This window comes from Trachurus trachurus, assembly GCF_905171665.1.
Source record: "Trachurus trachurus genome assembly, chromosome: 1".
In the NCBI taxonomy this organism is placed as follows: Eukaryota; Metazoa; Chordata; class Actinopteri; order Carangiformes; family Carangidae; genus Trachurus; species Trachurus trachurus.
The window spans coordinates 33804558-33820469 of record NC_139891.1 but is presented as its reverse complement, the minus strand read 5'-3'; the positions used below and the strand labels follow the sequence as shown (position 1 = coordinate 33820469).

Sequence of the window (15912 nt, the reverse complement as noted above, 5' to 3'; positions counted from 1 at the left end):
GTTTTTCTTTTTTCTTTATTTTACAAAAAGGACAATCCGTATCAAAAACCAATGTGTTTTTTTTTTCTTTTCTTTTTTTAAATCAAGACAAAAGTATATGTCCCAATTGAAAAAAAAAAAAAAAACATTAAAGAAAACGGAAAAAATAATAAAATAATGAACAATACTATGTCATCATCATCATCATCATCATCATCATCATCATTTATAAATGGTTTTGGAGGGCTTTAGGGGGGAAGAAGAAAACGCACTTCAGTTTAAACACAGTGATCAAGTATACATACAGTCTCCACATGTCGCCCATGTGAACAGGCCAGTATGGCCAAACATCCACCGTTTGATGCAGTTCCTGCGCTCAGCAACGGCGTGTGGGTTAGAGAAAAGGCCCGGGTGCAAATGTTGCAAAAAAAAACAAAACAAACAACTTGAAATCGTAGCATCGTGTGTCACCGACGACCACGTTCCTTCCTTTCATATACTTTTATTTCATTTTTCCCCCGACAGAAGGCAGAACAGAAAGCTAAGTGGCCGGTTTACTTTAAACCGTTTCCTTTTTTTTAATAAAATAATAATAAAAAAAACAATAAAAAACCCGCCAGTTCTTCTCATCCCACAGGCCGCCGCTGCCTTGCGCCTTTTTTAAGTTTCCAGTAGAGAACCAGCTCACTCTGAATATCAGTTAAACGTCTCAGTATCAGCAGCAGTCTCAAGGCGGGACACCTCCCCCCCAGGGTTAGAGCAGCATCTGAAGGAGCATAAAAACTCTCCCATAGAGCAAATGAGCAACGGGCAGCCCAGCGCTGGCTCGTTACACCTGCAACACACACACAGAGAGACACAACAGGTTAGAGTGTGTTTTTTTTTCTTCGTCACATTATTATTATTAAGAAAGAGACCGAGAGTGCACTGCAAAAACTCAAAATCTTACCAGGAATATTTGTCTTATTTCTTGTCAAAATGTCATTTCTAGTCAAAACAAATCTCATTATAATTAAAATAAGACTAATCACATTAAAAAGTAGCTTGTTTTAAGACTTAAGACTAACAGTTTTTACTTCTTTCAAGCCTATTTTCACTTGAAATAAGTAGACAAATCTGATAGTGGATCAAGTTTTTCTTTCTTATTACAAGCAGAAAAAACTTGTTTCACTGGCAGATTTTTCTACTTATTTTAAGTGAAAATTTGTTTGAAACGAATGGAAATGATCTAAAAACAAGTTCATTTTTAGGTGATGAGTCTTATTTTAAGTGAAAAGAGTTTAGTTTTGACTAGAAATGAGACATTTTGACAAGAAATAAGACAAATATTCTTGGAAGGATTTTGAGTTTTTGCAGTGTGGGGTTTTACGGAGGTCAGTGAACTCACCTCAGTTGCAATTATACATTCGTCCTTCTCTTCTGACATCACAAACACAGATTTGTACTTTGTGTCCGCACATGCAGACATTTCTGGAGCTTTCTTTTCTGACGCGTCGCTTCAAGGAGAGAAAACAGAAATAAACAGAGAAACGTTAGTGACATCGCTCACACGCCGCAAAAACTCAACCTCAACATTTTTTGCTTTTGTTTTTTCTTATGTTTTTTTGGTAACACTTTACTTGAATAGGTATTCATAAGATTGACATAAAACTGTCATAACCATGACATAACAGCTGTCATAAACATCAATGAATACTTATGACAGCTGTCGTTACGTGTCACTCGGTAAGTTATGTCACTTTTAATGCAAAGTTGACATTATTTGAGATGTTTTTTGTTCTGACAACTTGACATAAAGACAATTTAAACTGTCATAGCAACACTTTTGAACAAAGGTGGAACTGTATTAGCCTACTCTCTATTTGGAGGACTAATGGAGGAATATGGGTTATTATAAGACTGTCATACATCTCTAAGATTGATATTGTACGGCTGTTATTCCCTTTGGTGCAAATATTTATTCCCCGTATTTTATTGTGATTGTATTGTGAGTTTTATGTTGGGACTACAGATGGAAATTAGCCCTAGTGGCTAAATCTGGTACAACCATCTCTTCTCTGTTCTTGATTAATGGTATTGTACACTGTCCCGTAATAATAAACTAAACTAAACTCTGTGCGATTTCTCTTTATGGTATTTTTACTGCAGTTTATTTACCTGTATTTCAATTCATATGGTCCTATGTCAGTGAATGTTTTGTTTTTGTGGAAAAATGAAAAGTAAAAAGTTCCAAAAAAAAAAAAAACTGTCATAGCAGACCTAATTGCCAAACTTTAAAAACTTTGTCATAAGTATTCATTGATGTTTATGACAGCTGTTATGTCATGGTTATGACAGTTTTATGTCAATCTTATGAATGAATACCTATTCAAGTAAAGTGTTAACGTTTTTTCTGTTTTTTTTTTTTTTATATTCACCATTTTAAACGTTTGCTGCGCTTCTCCTCGAACTCAAACGAGTCCAGCGACTGGCACTTGTCCTCACACGCCGCCTCTAGCATGGCCTCCTTCGCCGCCTGCTCGTAGTTCACCTCCTGTACGAGGTTGTAGTCCGCGGGCGCGTGGCGGCGGTGGCTCTTGTAGCTGCTGCTTCTCCCCGGTAACGACCCTTCATCGGGGTCAATGCTGCTGCACAAGTCCATCTTCTTGTTGATGTTTTTCACGCCCGGCGTCATCGGCGGCGGCATCATCACGCTCACCGCCAGGTCTCGGTCTCTGTCGCCGCCGCGGTGACAGTTGTTCGTCAGGTTGTTTATCGTCTCTCCCTCGCCGCCGGCCGCGTCGATCGGACCGCCGCCGCCGCGCTGGCCGGCTTTGGAGCGGAAAAACCCGACCAGCACGGCGCAGCCCGCTAGCAAGAGGAGCACCAGCGCCACGCCCGAGCCCACCGCCATCCACGGCACCTCCGTCCCCCGGATCGCGGCGTGCTCGGGCAGCAGGAACTGGCAGTTTCTGCCGCCGTAGCCCGGCACGCAGGCGCACACGTAGCGGCTGTTCCTCTCGTGGCACGTGGCGCCGTTGTGGCACGGGTTGTGTTCGCAGCGGCTGATCGGCGAGCTGCAGTTGCGGCCGGTGTAGCCGGGCGGGCAGGTGCAGGTGTAGCCGGTGGTGGCAACGCCGCCGACACCGCCGCCGCCTCCGCCTCCTCCCTGCTGACACGTGCCGCCGTTCTGACACGGGTAGAGGGAGCACTCGTCGTCGCCGGCGCGTTGGTCGCAGTTCATCCCGCTGAAGCCGTCCGGGCACTGACACAGGTAGGAGTTGACCAGGTCCACGCAGCGAGCGCCTGAAGGACAGAGGGAGGGAGGGAGGCTCGTGATTGGTCCAACAGCTCAGAGTGTGTGTGTGTGTGTGTGTGTAAAGAACGAATCGCCTTGTTGTTTACAACTACTTTCAGGTAGAAAACTAGCATGAGAACAATAGTAGCGGACAAGAGTTTCGCTATATATCTCATTTTTCACTTCACTATATCACCGTTTAGACTAATCTGATGTTTGTAAAGTCTATAAAACCAATGATTGGACAAACATTACTATTTACGTGTGCACGTTTTTGTAATTAGTCATGGTTATCAGAGATTAGCCGGGCTAACGGTTAGCTACCTGTTTAACTTTAATAACTCAGTGACTCAATAAACGCTCCATGAAAAAATATTTTCTCCAGCGGATATCTGAGTTCCAACATGACTGAGCTAACTGGAGTAGTTTCATGTCGTGTCCGACAACGGGAGGGTTTTAACAGCTGACGTCCTGATGTTAGCTTAGCTACCGCTGTTAGCTTAGCTACCGTTAGCTGTCCCCTGCCAGCTGAGCCACTGATGCTTTCTAGACACCGTGATTCCCCCAAAACTGAATAAATACAACACATAGCAACACAAAATACACACACAGAAATAGTAATGTTTCTTCAATCATTTCAGATTTGTCTAAACGGTGATAGGGCGTGAAAAATATGATATAGCTAAACTCTCGTTTGTTACTATTGATCTCATTCAAATTTCGTGCTGGTTTTCTACCCGGAAGTAGAATGTAAACAACAAGGAGATTCGGTCCATTTGTGTGTGTGTCTGTGTCTGTGTGTGTGTGTGTGTGTGTGTGTGTGTGTGTGTGTGTGTGTGTGTGTGTGTGTGTGTGTGTGTGTGTGTGTGTGTGTGTGTGTGTGTGTGTGTGTGTGTGTGTGTGTGTGTGTGTTACCGTTGGAGCAGGGGGCGGAGGTGCAGTGGTCGATCTTCTTCTCGCAGTTGAACCCCGCGTAGCCGGTCGGGCACTGGCAGAAGTAGCCTCCCTCGGGGTTGTCGGCGCAGCGGCCGCCGTTGGAGCAGGGCCCGTCCGCGCACGTCATGGCGCTCAGCTCGCAGTTGTTGCCATAGAAACCGTGAGGGCAAGTGCAGGTATATGTGTTCTCCAAATCCTTGGGAGGAGGGGGAAATAGAACAAGCGTTGGCGTTTTTTTCTTTATGTCTTTTCTCTCAGTCTGAGCTGAACATGATGTGATGTGACAGAGGTTTGTTGAAATCTGTGGCTCAAACATCAAACATCTGCCCCCAAAATAACATCTGGACACGGCTCATCTCTACTTCCAAGCATCTATATAGTATAAACAGGTTTCCTACGCAAGCATGGAAAGGTATGGAATTTGATTTTATACATTTCCAGGTCTGGTAAGTATGGAAAATGGAAACTATTGTATGTTTAGTTTAGTTTAGTTTAGTTTATTAGTTTAATAAGGGACAATGTGCAATTACATTAATCATTTAAAGGAAAAAATGAAAAGATGGTTGCACCAGATTTAGTTCCCAGCTAATTTCCATCTGTAGTCCCTACACATAACATAAAAGTGATAATGGAAATATATTTATTTTATTCATCTTATCTTGGTTTGGTCTCATCTGAAGTTATTTGGGTTAACTATTTTGTCTACAATATCCTGGAAATTATTTGGTTGCATAATGGCATACACATTCAGAATAATGAAAACAAGATAAATTGAATGCTTTTTTTAAATATTATGCACATCTATTTACTTCTTTTACCGAGAAGTCTGGAGATTAGGGTCTGGAAAAAGTATGGAATTTGGAAATTTCAAATGTGTAGCTACAGTAGGAACCCTGTATAAAGCAAGAAGAAGGAGAGCGAAATGCGTAATGAAAACACTCACGGTGCAGCTTCCTCCGTTGCGACAGGGGTTTCCAGCGCATTCGTTGACCTGGATCTCACAGCTGGCGCCGGTGAAGCCGGGCCGGCAGGAACAGGTGTAGCTGCCCTGGCCAGTGTTGCTACAAGTGGCTCCATTCATGCAGGGCTTGTGGTGGGTGCAGTAGTTGAGATCTGGAGAGACACATGTGGCGGCACATGTGGATTAGCTACAGCTCAACAACAACACATGGCGAATGGACGACAGCAGCAGCAGCAGCGACAGGATGTCTTTGTGTCCTCCTCCCTCCCTCCCTCCCTCTCTCTTCTTGCTGTTTATCTGGAAACAGCTGCTGCTCTGGAGTGTTGATGCTTTTATTTTGGCGTCTTGGTAACTCTCTCTCTCTCTCTCTTTCTTCCTCTCACACACATCATCATACAGTGGCATCATGCTAAAAGTTTGGCCATGCACCCCTTTGTCCTGTTAAATGTCTGTTAATGTGAACAGCTCAGCAGCCAAGTAAGTGGAAGAAGAAACGATCTCCCAAAGGCAGACAGTTAAACATGAAACACTCTTTCTTCATTATTTCAATCAATATCAGTGAGTTATTTTAGTTTTCTACAGTTTAAGAGTGAAAAACAGAAACAAAGCAGCAGCCTGCAACAGAATGGGAAACCCAGGAGACTTGAGTTCTCCAATAACTTTGACCAAGGTATCAGACTATGCAGGGTGGACAAACCTTTTCCTTTTCTGTCATTTTGATGAATATATAATATAATATAGTTTAACATGTGAAGGGAATGTAATGTATCATCTGTAACTTCAAGTCTTTTAGAGATCATCTTGCTGCTCGACTGTTCACATTAACAGACATTTTGGACCAGGGGTACCCAAGCTTTTTGCATGATGCCGCTCTACGTTTCTATTTAACTTTTCACTGAGACCAATGGGCTCTATGCACACAGCTCCACTACTTCCTGAACTTAATGCTGCTTCTTTGTTTCCTGTCTTAGATTATTGGACAAACTGATTAATCCAGGTGTGTCTGGCCATTGTGACTACTCAGACACACCTGGAATAATCAGTTTGTCCAATAATCTAAGACAGGAAACAAAGGAGCAGCATTAAGTTCAGGAAGTAGTGGAGCTGTGTGCATAGAGCCCATTAAACATCTGCAGCTGCTTCGACTTCGACCAGCTGGATCTCAAACCAGTCCAGCTGCTTGAACCAGATTAAGTTCTACAAAACAAAACACCTTAAACCAGCTCTAGATGTAGATGTAGATGTAGAGCAGCAGCTATAGTCTCACCTTGGTTGCAGAAGAGCCCCCCCCAGCCCTCCTGACAGTTGCACTGCCACGGCTGCTGGCAAGTCCCGTGCAGGCAGCCCGGGTAGCGGATGCACTCGTCGCAGTAGCGTCCTTTGAACCCCACTCTGCACCTGTTGTTGTTGTTGTTGAGAGAGAGAGCACCGGTCAGAACTTGTGCATCACACTAATGAATGAATGAACTAATGAGTTAACGAGGGGGTCAACTCCCCTCACACATACACACTGCAAAAATGCAAAAACTTTCCAAGAATATTTGTCTTATTTCTTGTCAAAATGTCTCATTTCTAGTCAAAGCTAATCTTTTTTCTACTTAAAATAAGACTCATCACCTAAAAATGTACTTGTTTTTTGATCATTTTCACTTGTTTCAAACAAATTTTCACTTGAAATAAGTAGAAAAATCCAATGCCAGTGAAAGCAAGTTGTTTGTGCTTGTAATAAGAAAGAAAAACTTGCTCCACTATCAGATTTTTCTACTAATTTTAAGTGAAAATAGGCTTGAAAGAAGTAAAAAAGTGAATAAAAACAAGCTACTTTTTATGTGGCAAGTCTTATTTTGAGTATATTTTGATTTGTTTTGACTAGAAATGACATTTTGACTAGAAATAAGACAAATATTCTTGGTAAGATTTTGCAGTTTTTACAGTGCACTCATTTCACTGAACCAACCACATCCACCTCAATGACACTCATCATTGCACTACTGTACATTCACATAGCACATCTGTATAGGAGCTTACATATCTTATATGTATAATCCCTGTGCACTTTGTATGTATGTTTTTTTTTTTTTATCATACTGCACATGTATGCACTCTGGTCAGATGCGAATCGCATTTCGTTGCCTTGTTTTTTAACGTGTGTAATGACAATAAATTGAATCAATCAATCGAAAACTCACTTGCACTCTCCTGGTTTCTCACAGAAGCCGTGTTCGTCGTCGCAGCCGGGCAGACAGATCGCTGCACAGAGAGAAAACATGTTGTTGTTAGTGAGACTGAAGAAACACAACAGAAAGTCTTTGGTTTCAACAAGTTCAACTTCTTACAAACTCCCAAAAAAATAAATAAAATAACAGAAAAAGGGATGGAGCACTGCAAAAACTCAAAGTCTTTCCAAGAATATTTGTCTTATTTCTTGTCAAAATGTCTCAATTTTAGTCAAAACAAACCTCTTTCCACTTCAAATAAGACTCATCACCTAAAAATTAACTTGTTTTTAGATATTTTTTTACTTGTTTCAAACTAATTTTCAATTGAAATAAGTAGAAAAATCTGCCAGTGAAAGCAAGTTTTTTGTGCTTGTAATAAGAAAGAAAAACTTGCTCCACTGTCAGATTTTTCTACTTATTTCAAGTGAAAATATGCTTGAAAAAAGTTAAAAAGTGTCTGAAAACAAGCTACTTTTTTAATGTGATGAGTCTTATTTTAAGTAGAATGAGATTAGTTTTGACTAGAAATGAGACATTTTGACTAGAAATAAGACAAATATTCTTGGTAAGATTTTGAGTTTTTGCAGTGAAGACGTTGGCTGTTCCCTAAAACTCAATCAAATCACCATGGAAGAATTTTCTGCTTAACATAGTTTAGAGACAAAGGAGGGAGTGTGTGAATGTGTGTGTGCTGCAGAGAGAGAGAGAGAGAGAGAGAGAGACCCCCACCACACACCACCACCCTCTTTTTTTCTTCTCCTTCTTCGCTGCGGGTCAAAACTCTTTTATTCATTCTGTGCGCTCACACACACTCACACACACACACACACACACTCCCCTTAATGTCTCGGATTGGGGCAGATAAGAGTGGACAGCTGGCGAGTGTGTTGCCAGCGCGCGACAGCTGCTCCATTGTCTCCTCTCTGCCGGCAGCTGCCCACTTCAAACAATACCTCCCCCGCCTCGGCCAATCAGCGGCCGGCCCACTCCCACAGTAACGAATTGGAAGGTAGCATGTAAATTTATGGCACGCGTGAGATTATTCCCCCAAAAAACTTTCCTTAGAATAAATCAAGTGGTCGTGTGTGTGTGTGTGTGTGTGTGTGTGTGTGTGTGTGTGTGTGTGTGTGTGTGTGTGTGTGTGTGTGTGTGTGTGTGTGTGTGTGTGTGTGTGTGTGTGTGTGTGAGAGAGAGAGAGGGAAAAGCATGGGGGGAGGAGGCGCGTAAGTTTCCTTCTAACGGTACTCACAGAGTCTGAATATAAACCCAACACACACACACACACACACACACACACACACATGGACTTTCCTACTCTCTCTCTCACTAAAATAAATAAAAAAAATCTTGATATTGTTTTTTCTTACCCAAACACACACACACACACACACACACACATACACATGTTTGTATGGCTAATTGCGAGGACACCCATTGACATAATGTATTCCCTTTAGCCGCTATTACCCTTAACCTAACCTTAACCATCCAAAACAGATGCCTATAACCTTAACCATCACTCTTAACCTCACTTAAACCTAATTATAATAATAACCTGGTTATAATAAAGTCTTAACCTTCAAACAGAACCGGCCAAAATGTCCTCACTTTCTCCAAAATGTCCCCACTTTGATGGTTTAAACTCAAACTGGTCCTCACATATGTATAACTACACACACACAGACTCATTCATTCATTCATTCATTCATTCATTCCTAACTCACGCTCGGTGCAGTACTGTCCCTTCCATCCGGCGTCGCACACGATCTCTCCGCGCTCTCCGCAGGTGAAGTGGCCGAAGGCGTCGTCCCTGGGCCGGCAGAAGACCGAGCAGCCGTCGCCGTAGTAGTGCTCGTCGCACACGAACCGGTACGAGTACTTGAGCTCGGTCTTGCCCCCCGTGTGCAGGTCCTGGGACCACTCCTCCCCCACGGTCAGGTGCCGCTGCGTCGTCATGGTGCTGATCACACGGTCCGGGTTCTCTGGAGGGAGGGAGGGAGGGAAGGAAGGGGTTAATGGATGGAGATGGAGAGATGGAGAGAAAGTGTGTGTGGTTGTGTTGAGTAAGCCTGTGCATATTCTCATTTGTCCAGGTCATAGTATCTCTAAGGAGGTTAAATCGAAAGCAACTGGACTTAGTTATTTGTCTAGGAAAAAGTGTGTGGTTGTGTGTGTAAATGTGTGTGTGGTTGTGTGTGTAAGTGTGTGTGTGTGTGTGTGTGTGTGTCCTACCTGTGGAGAGGTCGTCTTTGGAGTCTGCGTGTAAGGCCTCGATGATCAGGGAGAATGTCCCCTGGGAAGACAAATGGCTTCATGAGACAGAGACAGAGACAGGGGACAGGTGGCCAGCGGGGATAACATCAAGCTGGGGCCCGAGGCGCGTGAGGAGCCCTTTACACACACACACACACACACACACACACACACACACACACACACACACACACACACACACACACACACACACACACACACACACCGACTCACAAAGCTGAAACTTTACACCTGCACTCAAACTGTCTGCGCGCTCTGCTGCTGCTTGGAGCTGCGCGTCTTTACGCACGAGTTTATACCCAAGAAAATGGCGCGATCTCTCTCTTTCTCTGCCTTTCATTCATTCATTCATTCATTCATTCATTTTCATTCATTCATACTGTCCATTAAGCGTTGGGGGTCCTAACTCACCGGCCACGTGAAGCCGAAGTTGATCCTGACGGGGTTGGTGAAGCCGCTCTCCGGGATGACGTCCGGCACCTGGAAGGAGTTGGAGCCGAGCACCGGCGTCGCGGCGCCGCCGTAGGTGCAGGGCGGCTCGGGCGACGCGTTGGGCTGGTAGTGCTTCAGACAGATGCGGAAGAAGGTCTGACACTCGCACTGCTGCTGCGGCTGCTGCTGCTGCTGCTGCTGCTGCTGCTGGAAGGACGAGGACGAGGCCAGACCCAGACCCAGACCCAGACCACCACCACCACCACCCCCTCCACCCCGGCAGCAGTTCTTGTTGCCCTGCACGCCCTTCTTGTTGAGGAACTCCTGCAGCTTCAGCTCAAACACTCCGGAGCAGGAACCCTGAACACACACACATAGACACACACATGATGGAGCTGACTGAGCGTGTTGTGATGGAGTGATGGAGGGAGGGAGGAGGAGGAGGAGGTGGTGATGGTTCATTGTTTGGAAGAAAGAAACTAGTAGTAGTAAGAGTTGGGAGTTTTTCTTACCTGGCACAGCAACACGGACATGACGGCGGCGCTCAGCAGGAGGACGCGGCCCATGTTCAATAAATACATCATAAATAAATAAATAAATAAATAAATAATGAAGGTAAAGAGTCTCGGGCTGCTCTTCCTCCTCCTCCTCCTCCTCCTCCTCCTCTTCAGACCCGCGCAGGAACAAGATGCATCGAGCGGCGCGCGGTCAGTTTTCTGTCTCTCATGTCCCGAGGATAGATCCCCCTCCAAGAAAAAAAAAACCTTTCAAAATAAAAGTAGAGAAAAAAGAATAAATAAATAATATATAAAAGAAAACCACAGGAACAAAACAGCAGCAGTCCTCTCCTCCAGTCCCGTTAGAAAGTTCCGTTAATCCAGTGCGTAAAAGGAAGACGAAGAAAATTAGGAAAAAAAAAAAAAAGATGATTCCTTGTGAAGAAAAAGTGACAATCGAGAGGAAGTGTGTGTAGTTGTAGCTTAGTGTGTGAATGTGAAGGTCTCGGTGTGTGTTTGTCACTGGTCCAACATGTTTCCTCCACTCTGTCCCCTCTCTGCTCTCTCCACTGTGTCTCTGTCTGCAGCCGAGGCCGCCTGCAGCCGGTTATATACGGCCTGACACATGCTATGGTAATAACATGCAAATGGACAAACCCCCCCTCTACACTACACACACACACACACACACACACACACACACACACACACACACACACACACACACACACACACACACACACACACACACACCCTCCTCCTCCCAATCTGGCCCATGCAACTCTTCCACAATGGGAGAATCCGAGCGGCGTCAGAGGCAGAAACACAGAAACACGACGGAGGAGCTGTGGAAGTATCTGAGAGAGGAGGAGAGAGAGAGAGGAGAGGAGAAGTTGTGTGGTGAAGAAAAAGAAGAGGAAGAAGAGGAGGAACAAAGACCTCGGTGTGAAAGAGAAAGAGAGAGAGAGAGAAAGTGTGTGTGTGGCAGAGGAAACATGAACACATCCACATCCAAGTCGTTCGTTCGTTGAAGTCGTTGAAGGTGGAAACTTGAGATTCATTCACTCACACTGACAAACTTTATGCTGCTCTGCCCTACAAAGGCAGTTTTTTTTTCAATTTTTCTTTTTTTGACCAATCAAAAGTGTGGCATATTCTCTTCAATTTGGTAGAATTTGATATTGGTATACTGCTAAAAATGTCAAAGAGTTATTGGGCTTTTTATTTTGCTGTCCATCCAAATAAAAAAGCACAGTGAAACCAAGACAAAAGTGCAGTATCTTCACCAAAACCAAGGTAAAAGTGCAGAATCTGTACCATAAAACGGTCAAAATTGGTCAGAAAAGACAAACTACAAGATACAGAATATACAAAATATACAAAATCTAGATGTAGACTTGGTAGTTGTTCATAGTTTGACTGTGGTGCTACAGATGCTACAGATTTCCTCCTGGCATGTGGAGGTTAATGACATGTGCTCGCGCTGATCTGATCCCTCCAGCTGTTCCTCCCCGGACACACTCCTTTGTCTGAAGATGTTTTGGGTGAAGTGCCAGAGACACACACACACACACACACTGAAACACACACACACACACACTGAAACACAGAAACACACACACACTGAAACACAGAAACACACACACTGAAACACAGAAACACACAGAGAGAAAGAGAGAAATCTTCACCCCCATGGAAACAGAGAACATGTTTCTTGGTCAAACTCTGACTCAGTTAATTGTTTACTCCCCCTTCCTCCTCCTCCTCCTCCTCCTCCTCCTCCTCCTCCTCCTCCTCCCTTCTTCCTCCCTCTTTCCTAAACTCTCTCTCTATCTCTCTCCCTCTCTCTCTCTCTTAACGTGTTTATTTCCAGGTTGTGGGTAGAAACACATTCCTTGGCAGCATCAGCTCCTGCTTCTCCATTTTACTTCTTCTTATTCTCCCAGAGAAACGCGTGAGCAGCCCCCCCCCCCCCCCCCCCCCCCATACATGTGTGTGGTGGGGGGTGGGGGGGCGCGTGGCCAACATGAGGGGGGACTTTTGTTATTGTGTGTGTGTGTGGAGGAGTAAGTTTGCTCTCTCTCTCTCCCTCTCTCTCTCCTCAGCTGTATGGTAATTCGCTCAGCACCTGCTCTCCCCTCAATAACAGCGAGCGTGCCCGCGCGCGCCTCCCTTGGCTGAGCGCGCGCCCACACCTCCTCCCATACACAATACACAACTCCTCACTTACTTTCTCTCTCTCTCTCTCTCTCTCTCTTACACACATCAAACAAACATAACAGGACGTCACATATTTCTCTTTTCCTCCTCGTCTTTAAGAAAAAAAAAGAAAAAAACAGCCTATTGACCAGCAGCAGTAGCAGCACGAGGGGGGGGGGGGGGGGGGGGGGGTGTTAAAGTCTTAGCTATAATCATTCTGTGTGAAGGTGTGCACGTGAATGCGCGCGCGTGCATGAATTACAAGCAAGAAGAGAGAGAGAGAGAGAGAGAGAGAGAGAGAGAGAGAGAGAGAGAGTGATGGATGGGGGTGGTTTCTTAATTAGGTCGTTCATTAGAAAGTTCCTCTTTACGCCAATAACGTCGTGGCGTATAGGCTAGGCTACACATTGCGTCACTATGTTCAGACATGCACGTGAGCTGACGTCACTCCAGGTGTTTCCGGAGAACCCCCCCACCCCCACCCCCCAACCACACAACACGCTCACCCTCCTTCACCCCCGACTTGTTTTCCTTTCTCCTCCAAAAGCTGCCTTCACGTCATTCACATGTGACGTCACGCGGCCCCTGGTTACTCATCAGCTCTGATCAAACAACAGAAGAAGTCTCCTCAAAGGTTTTTACATCAAGGACCCCTAAATTGACACAAATTAGACCACGGACCCCCCATTGGACAACATTTTGAAGTAAATACACAAATATTTGTTCTGAGACTGAAGAATGTTACATTTTTAATCAATGTACGTTCAAATTAGGGCCAATGGCATGAATGTTTGGGGGGAAAAAAGTGGTAAAATTTCTCAAAAACAATTCTAGTGAAAAGTGGTAAAATTTCTGAAAAAACCTTACCAATTCTAGAAAAAAGTGGTAAAAATTTCTCAAAAACAATTCTAGAAAAAACTGGTAAAATCTCTCAAAAACAATTCTAGAAAAAACTGGTAAAATTTCTCAAAAACAATTCTAGAAAAAACTGGTAAAATTTCTCAAAAAACTCTATCAATTCTAGAGAAAAGTGGTAAAATTTCTCTCTCTCCCTCTCGAGGACCCCTGGGGATCCCTGGAACCCATGTTGAGAACCGCTGTCCTACGTCATCAATAAACTTTCTTCTTCTTCACAGGCCCCTAACACACGTGCAGCCATGTGGTGAAGTAGAGTCAGAGTTTCATCCTCGTCCACACACTTCAACATAAGGAGAAAATTAGTAAATATAGAAATAATATTTGGTGAATAAACTGAACCAGAACCAGCTCAGAGTTCAGAGGAATCAAAGCCTGAAGCTGGAATAAAAAATAATATGCATTGAAGAATAGAAAAAAGTGGTCAAATTTCTCAAAAACAATTCTAGAGAAAAGTGGTCAAATTTCTCAAAAACAATTCTAGAGAAAAGTGGTCAAATTTCTCAGAAACAATTCTAGAGAAAAGTGGTCAAATTTCTCAAAAACAATTCTAGAAAAAAGTGGTAAAAATTTCTCAAAAAACTTTATCAATTCTAGAAAAAAGTGGTCAAATTTCCCAAAAACAATTCTAGAGAAAAGTGGTCAAATTTCTCAAAAACAATTCTAGAGAAAAGTGGTCAAATTTCTCAGAAACAATTCTAGAGAAAAGTGGTCAAATTTCTCAAAAACAATTCTAGAAAAAACTGGTAAAAATTTCTCAAAAAACTTTATCAATTCTAGAAAAAAGTGGTAAAATTTCTCAGAAACAATTCTAGAGAAAAGTGGTAAAATTTCTCAAAAACAATTCTAGAAAAAAGTGGTAAAAATTTCTCAAAAAACTTTATAAATTCTAGAAAAAAGTGGTAAAATTTCTCAAAAACAATTCTAGAGAAAAGTGGTAAAATTTCTCAAAAACAATTCTATAAAAAAGTGGTAAAATTTCTCATAAAACCTTACCAATTCTAGAAAAAAGTGGTAAAAATTTCTCAAAAACAATTGGCTTTATGCACAGCTCCACTACTTCACTACTTCTACGACAGGAAATAAAGGAGCTGGCTTATTTCAGGAAGTAGTGAAGCTGTGCATGAAGCCCATTCTAGAAATAAGTGGTAAAATTTCTCAAAAAACTTGATCAATTACACTAGAAAAAAGTGGTAAAATTTCAAGAAAAAGTTGGGGACCCCCTTGAACCCTCTCAAGGACCCCTGGGGGTCCCTGGACCCCATGTTGAAAACCGCTGTCCACACACTTCAACATCAGGAGAAAATTAGTAAATATAAATATAAATATATATATATATATATATATTTATATTTACTAATTTTCTCCTGAGGTGAATAAAAAGTAATAAATAATAATAATAAAAAATAAAAAGGTGAATAAACAGAACCAGAACCAGCTCAGAATTCAGAGGAATCAAAGCCTGAAGCTGGAATAAAAAATAATATGCATTGAAGAATAGAAAAAAGTGGTCAAATTTCTCAAAAACAATTCTAGAGAAAAGTGGTCAAATTTCTCAAAAACAATTCTAGAAAAAAGTGGTAAAAATTTCTCAAAAACAATTCTAGAAAAAAGTGGTCAAATTTCTCAGAAACAATTCTAGAGAAAAGTGGTCAAATTTCTCAGAAACAATTCTAGAGAAAAGTGGTCAAATTTCTCAAAAACAATTCTAGAGAAAAGTGGTCAAATTTCTCAGAAACAATTCTAGAAAAAAAGTGGTAAAAATTTCTCAAAAACAATTATAGAAAAAAGTGGTAAAAATTTCTCAAAAACAATTCTAGAGAAAAGTTTTTTTTACGCACCTTATCAATTCTACAAAAAAGTGGTCAAATTTCTCAGAAACAATTCTAGAGAAAAGTGGTCAAATTTCTCAAAAACAATTCTAGAAAAAACTGGTAAAAATTTCTCAAAAACAATTCTAGAAAAAAGTGGTCAAATTTCTCAGAAACAATTCTAGAGAAAAGTGGTCAAATTTCTCAGAAACAATTCTAGAGAAAAGTGGTCAAATTTCTCAGAAACAATTCTAGAAAAAAAGTGGTAAAAATTTCTCAAAAACAATTATAGAAAAAAGTGGTAAAAATTTCTCAAAAAACTTTATCAATTCTAGAAAAAAGTGGTCAAATTTCTCAGAAACAATTCTAGAGAAAAGTGGTCAAATTTCTCAAAAACAATTCTAGAAAAAAG

General features: G+C 42.3%; 1 protein-coding gene across 1 annotated transcript; it reads right to left on the bottom strand.

Moving 5' to 3' along the window:
- Positions 1-808: 808 nt before the first annotated feature.
- On the bottom strand, positions 809-10662 carry dla (deltaA; the record flags this gene model as incomplete). The annotated part of the gene is made up of 11 exons (XM_083975033.1): positions 809-814; positions 1367-1475; positions 2397-3264; positions 4172-4388; positions 5136-5305; positions 6421-6551; positions 7343-7403; positions 9097-9354; positions 9605-9665; positions 10058-10438; positions 10591-10662. The coding sequence occupies 11 exons, from the start codon at positions 10660-10662 to the stop codon at positions 809-811; spliced, it is 2334 nt and encodes a 777-aa protein (XP_083831159.1).
- Positions 10663-15912: the final 5250 nt, after the last annotated feature.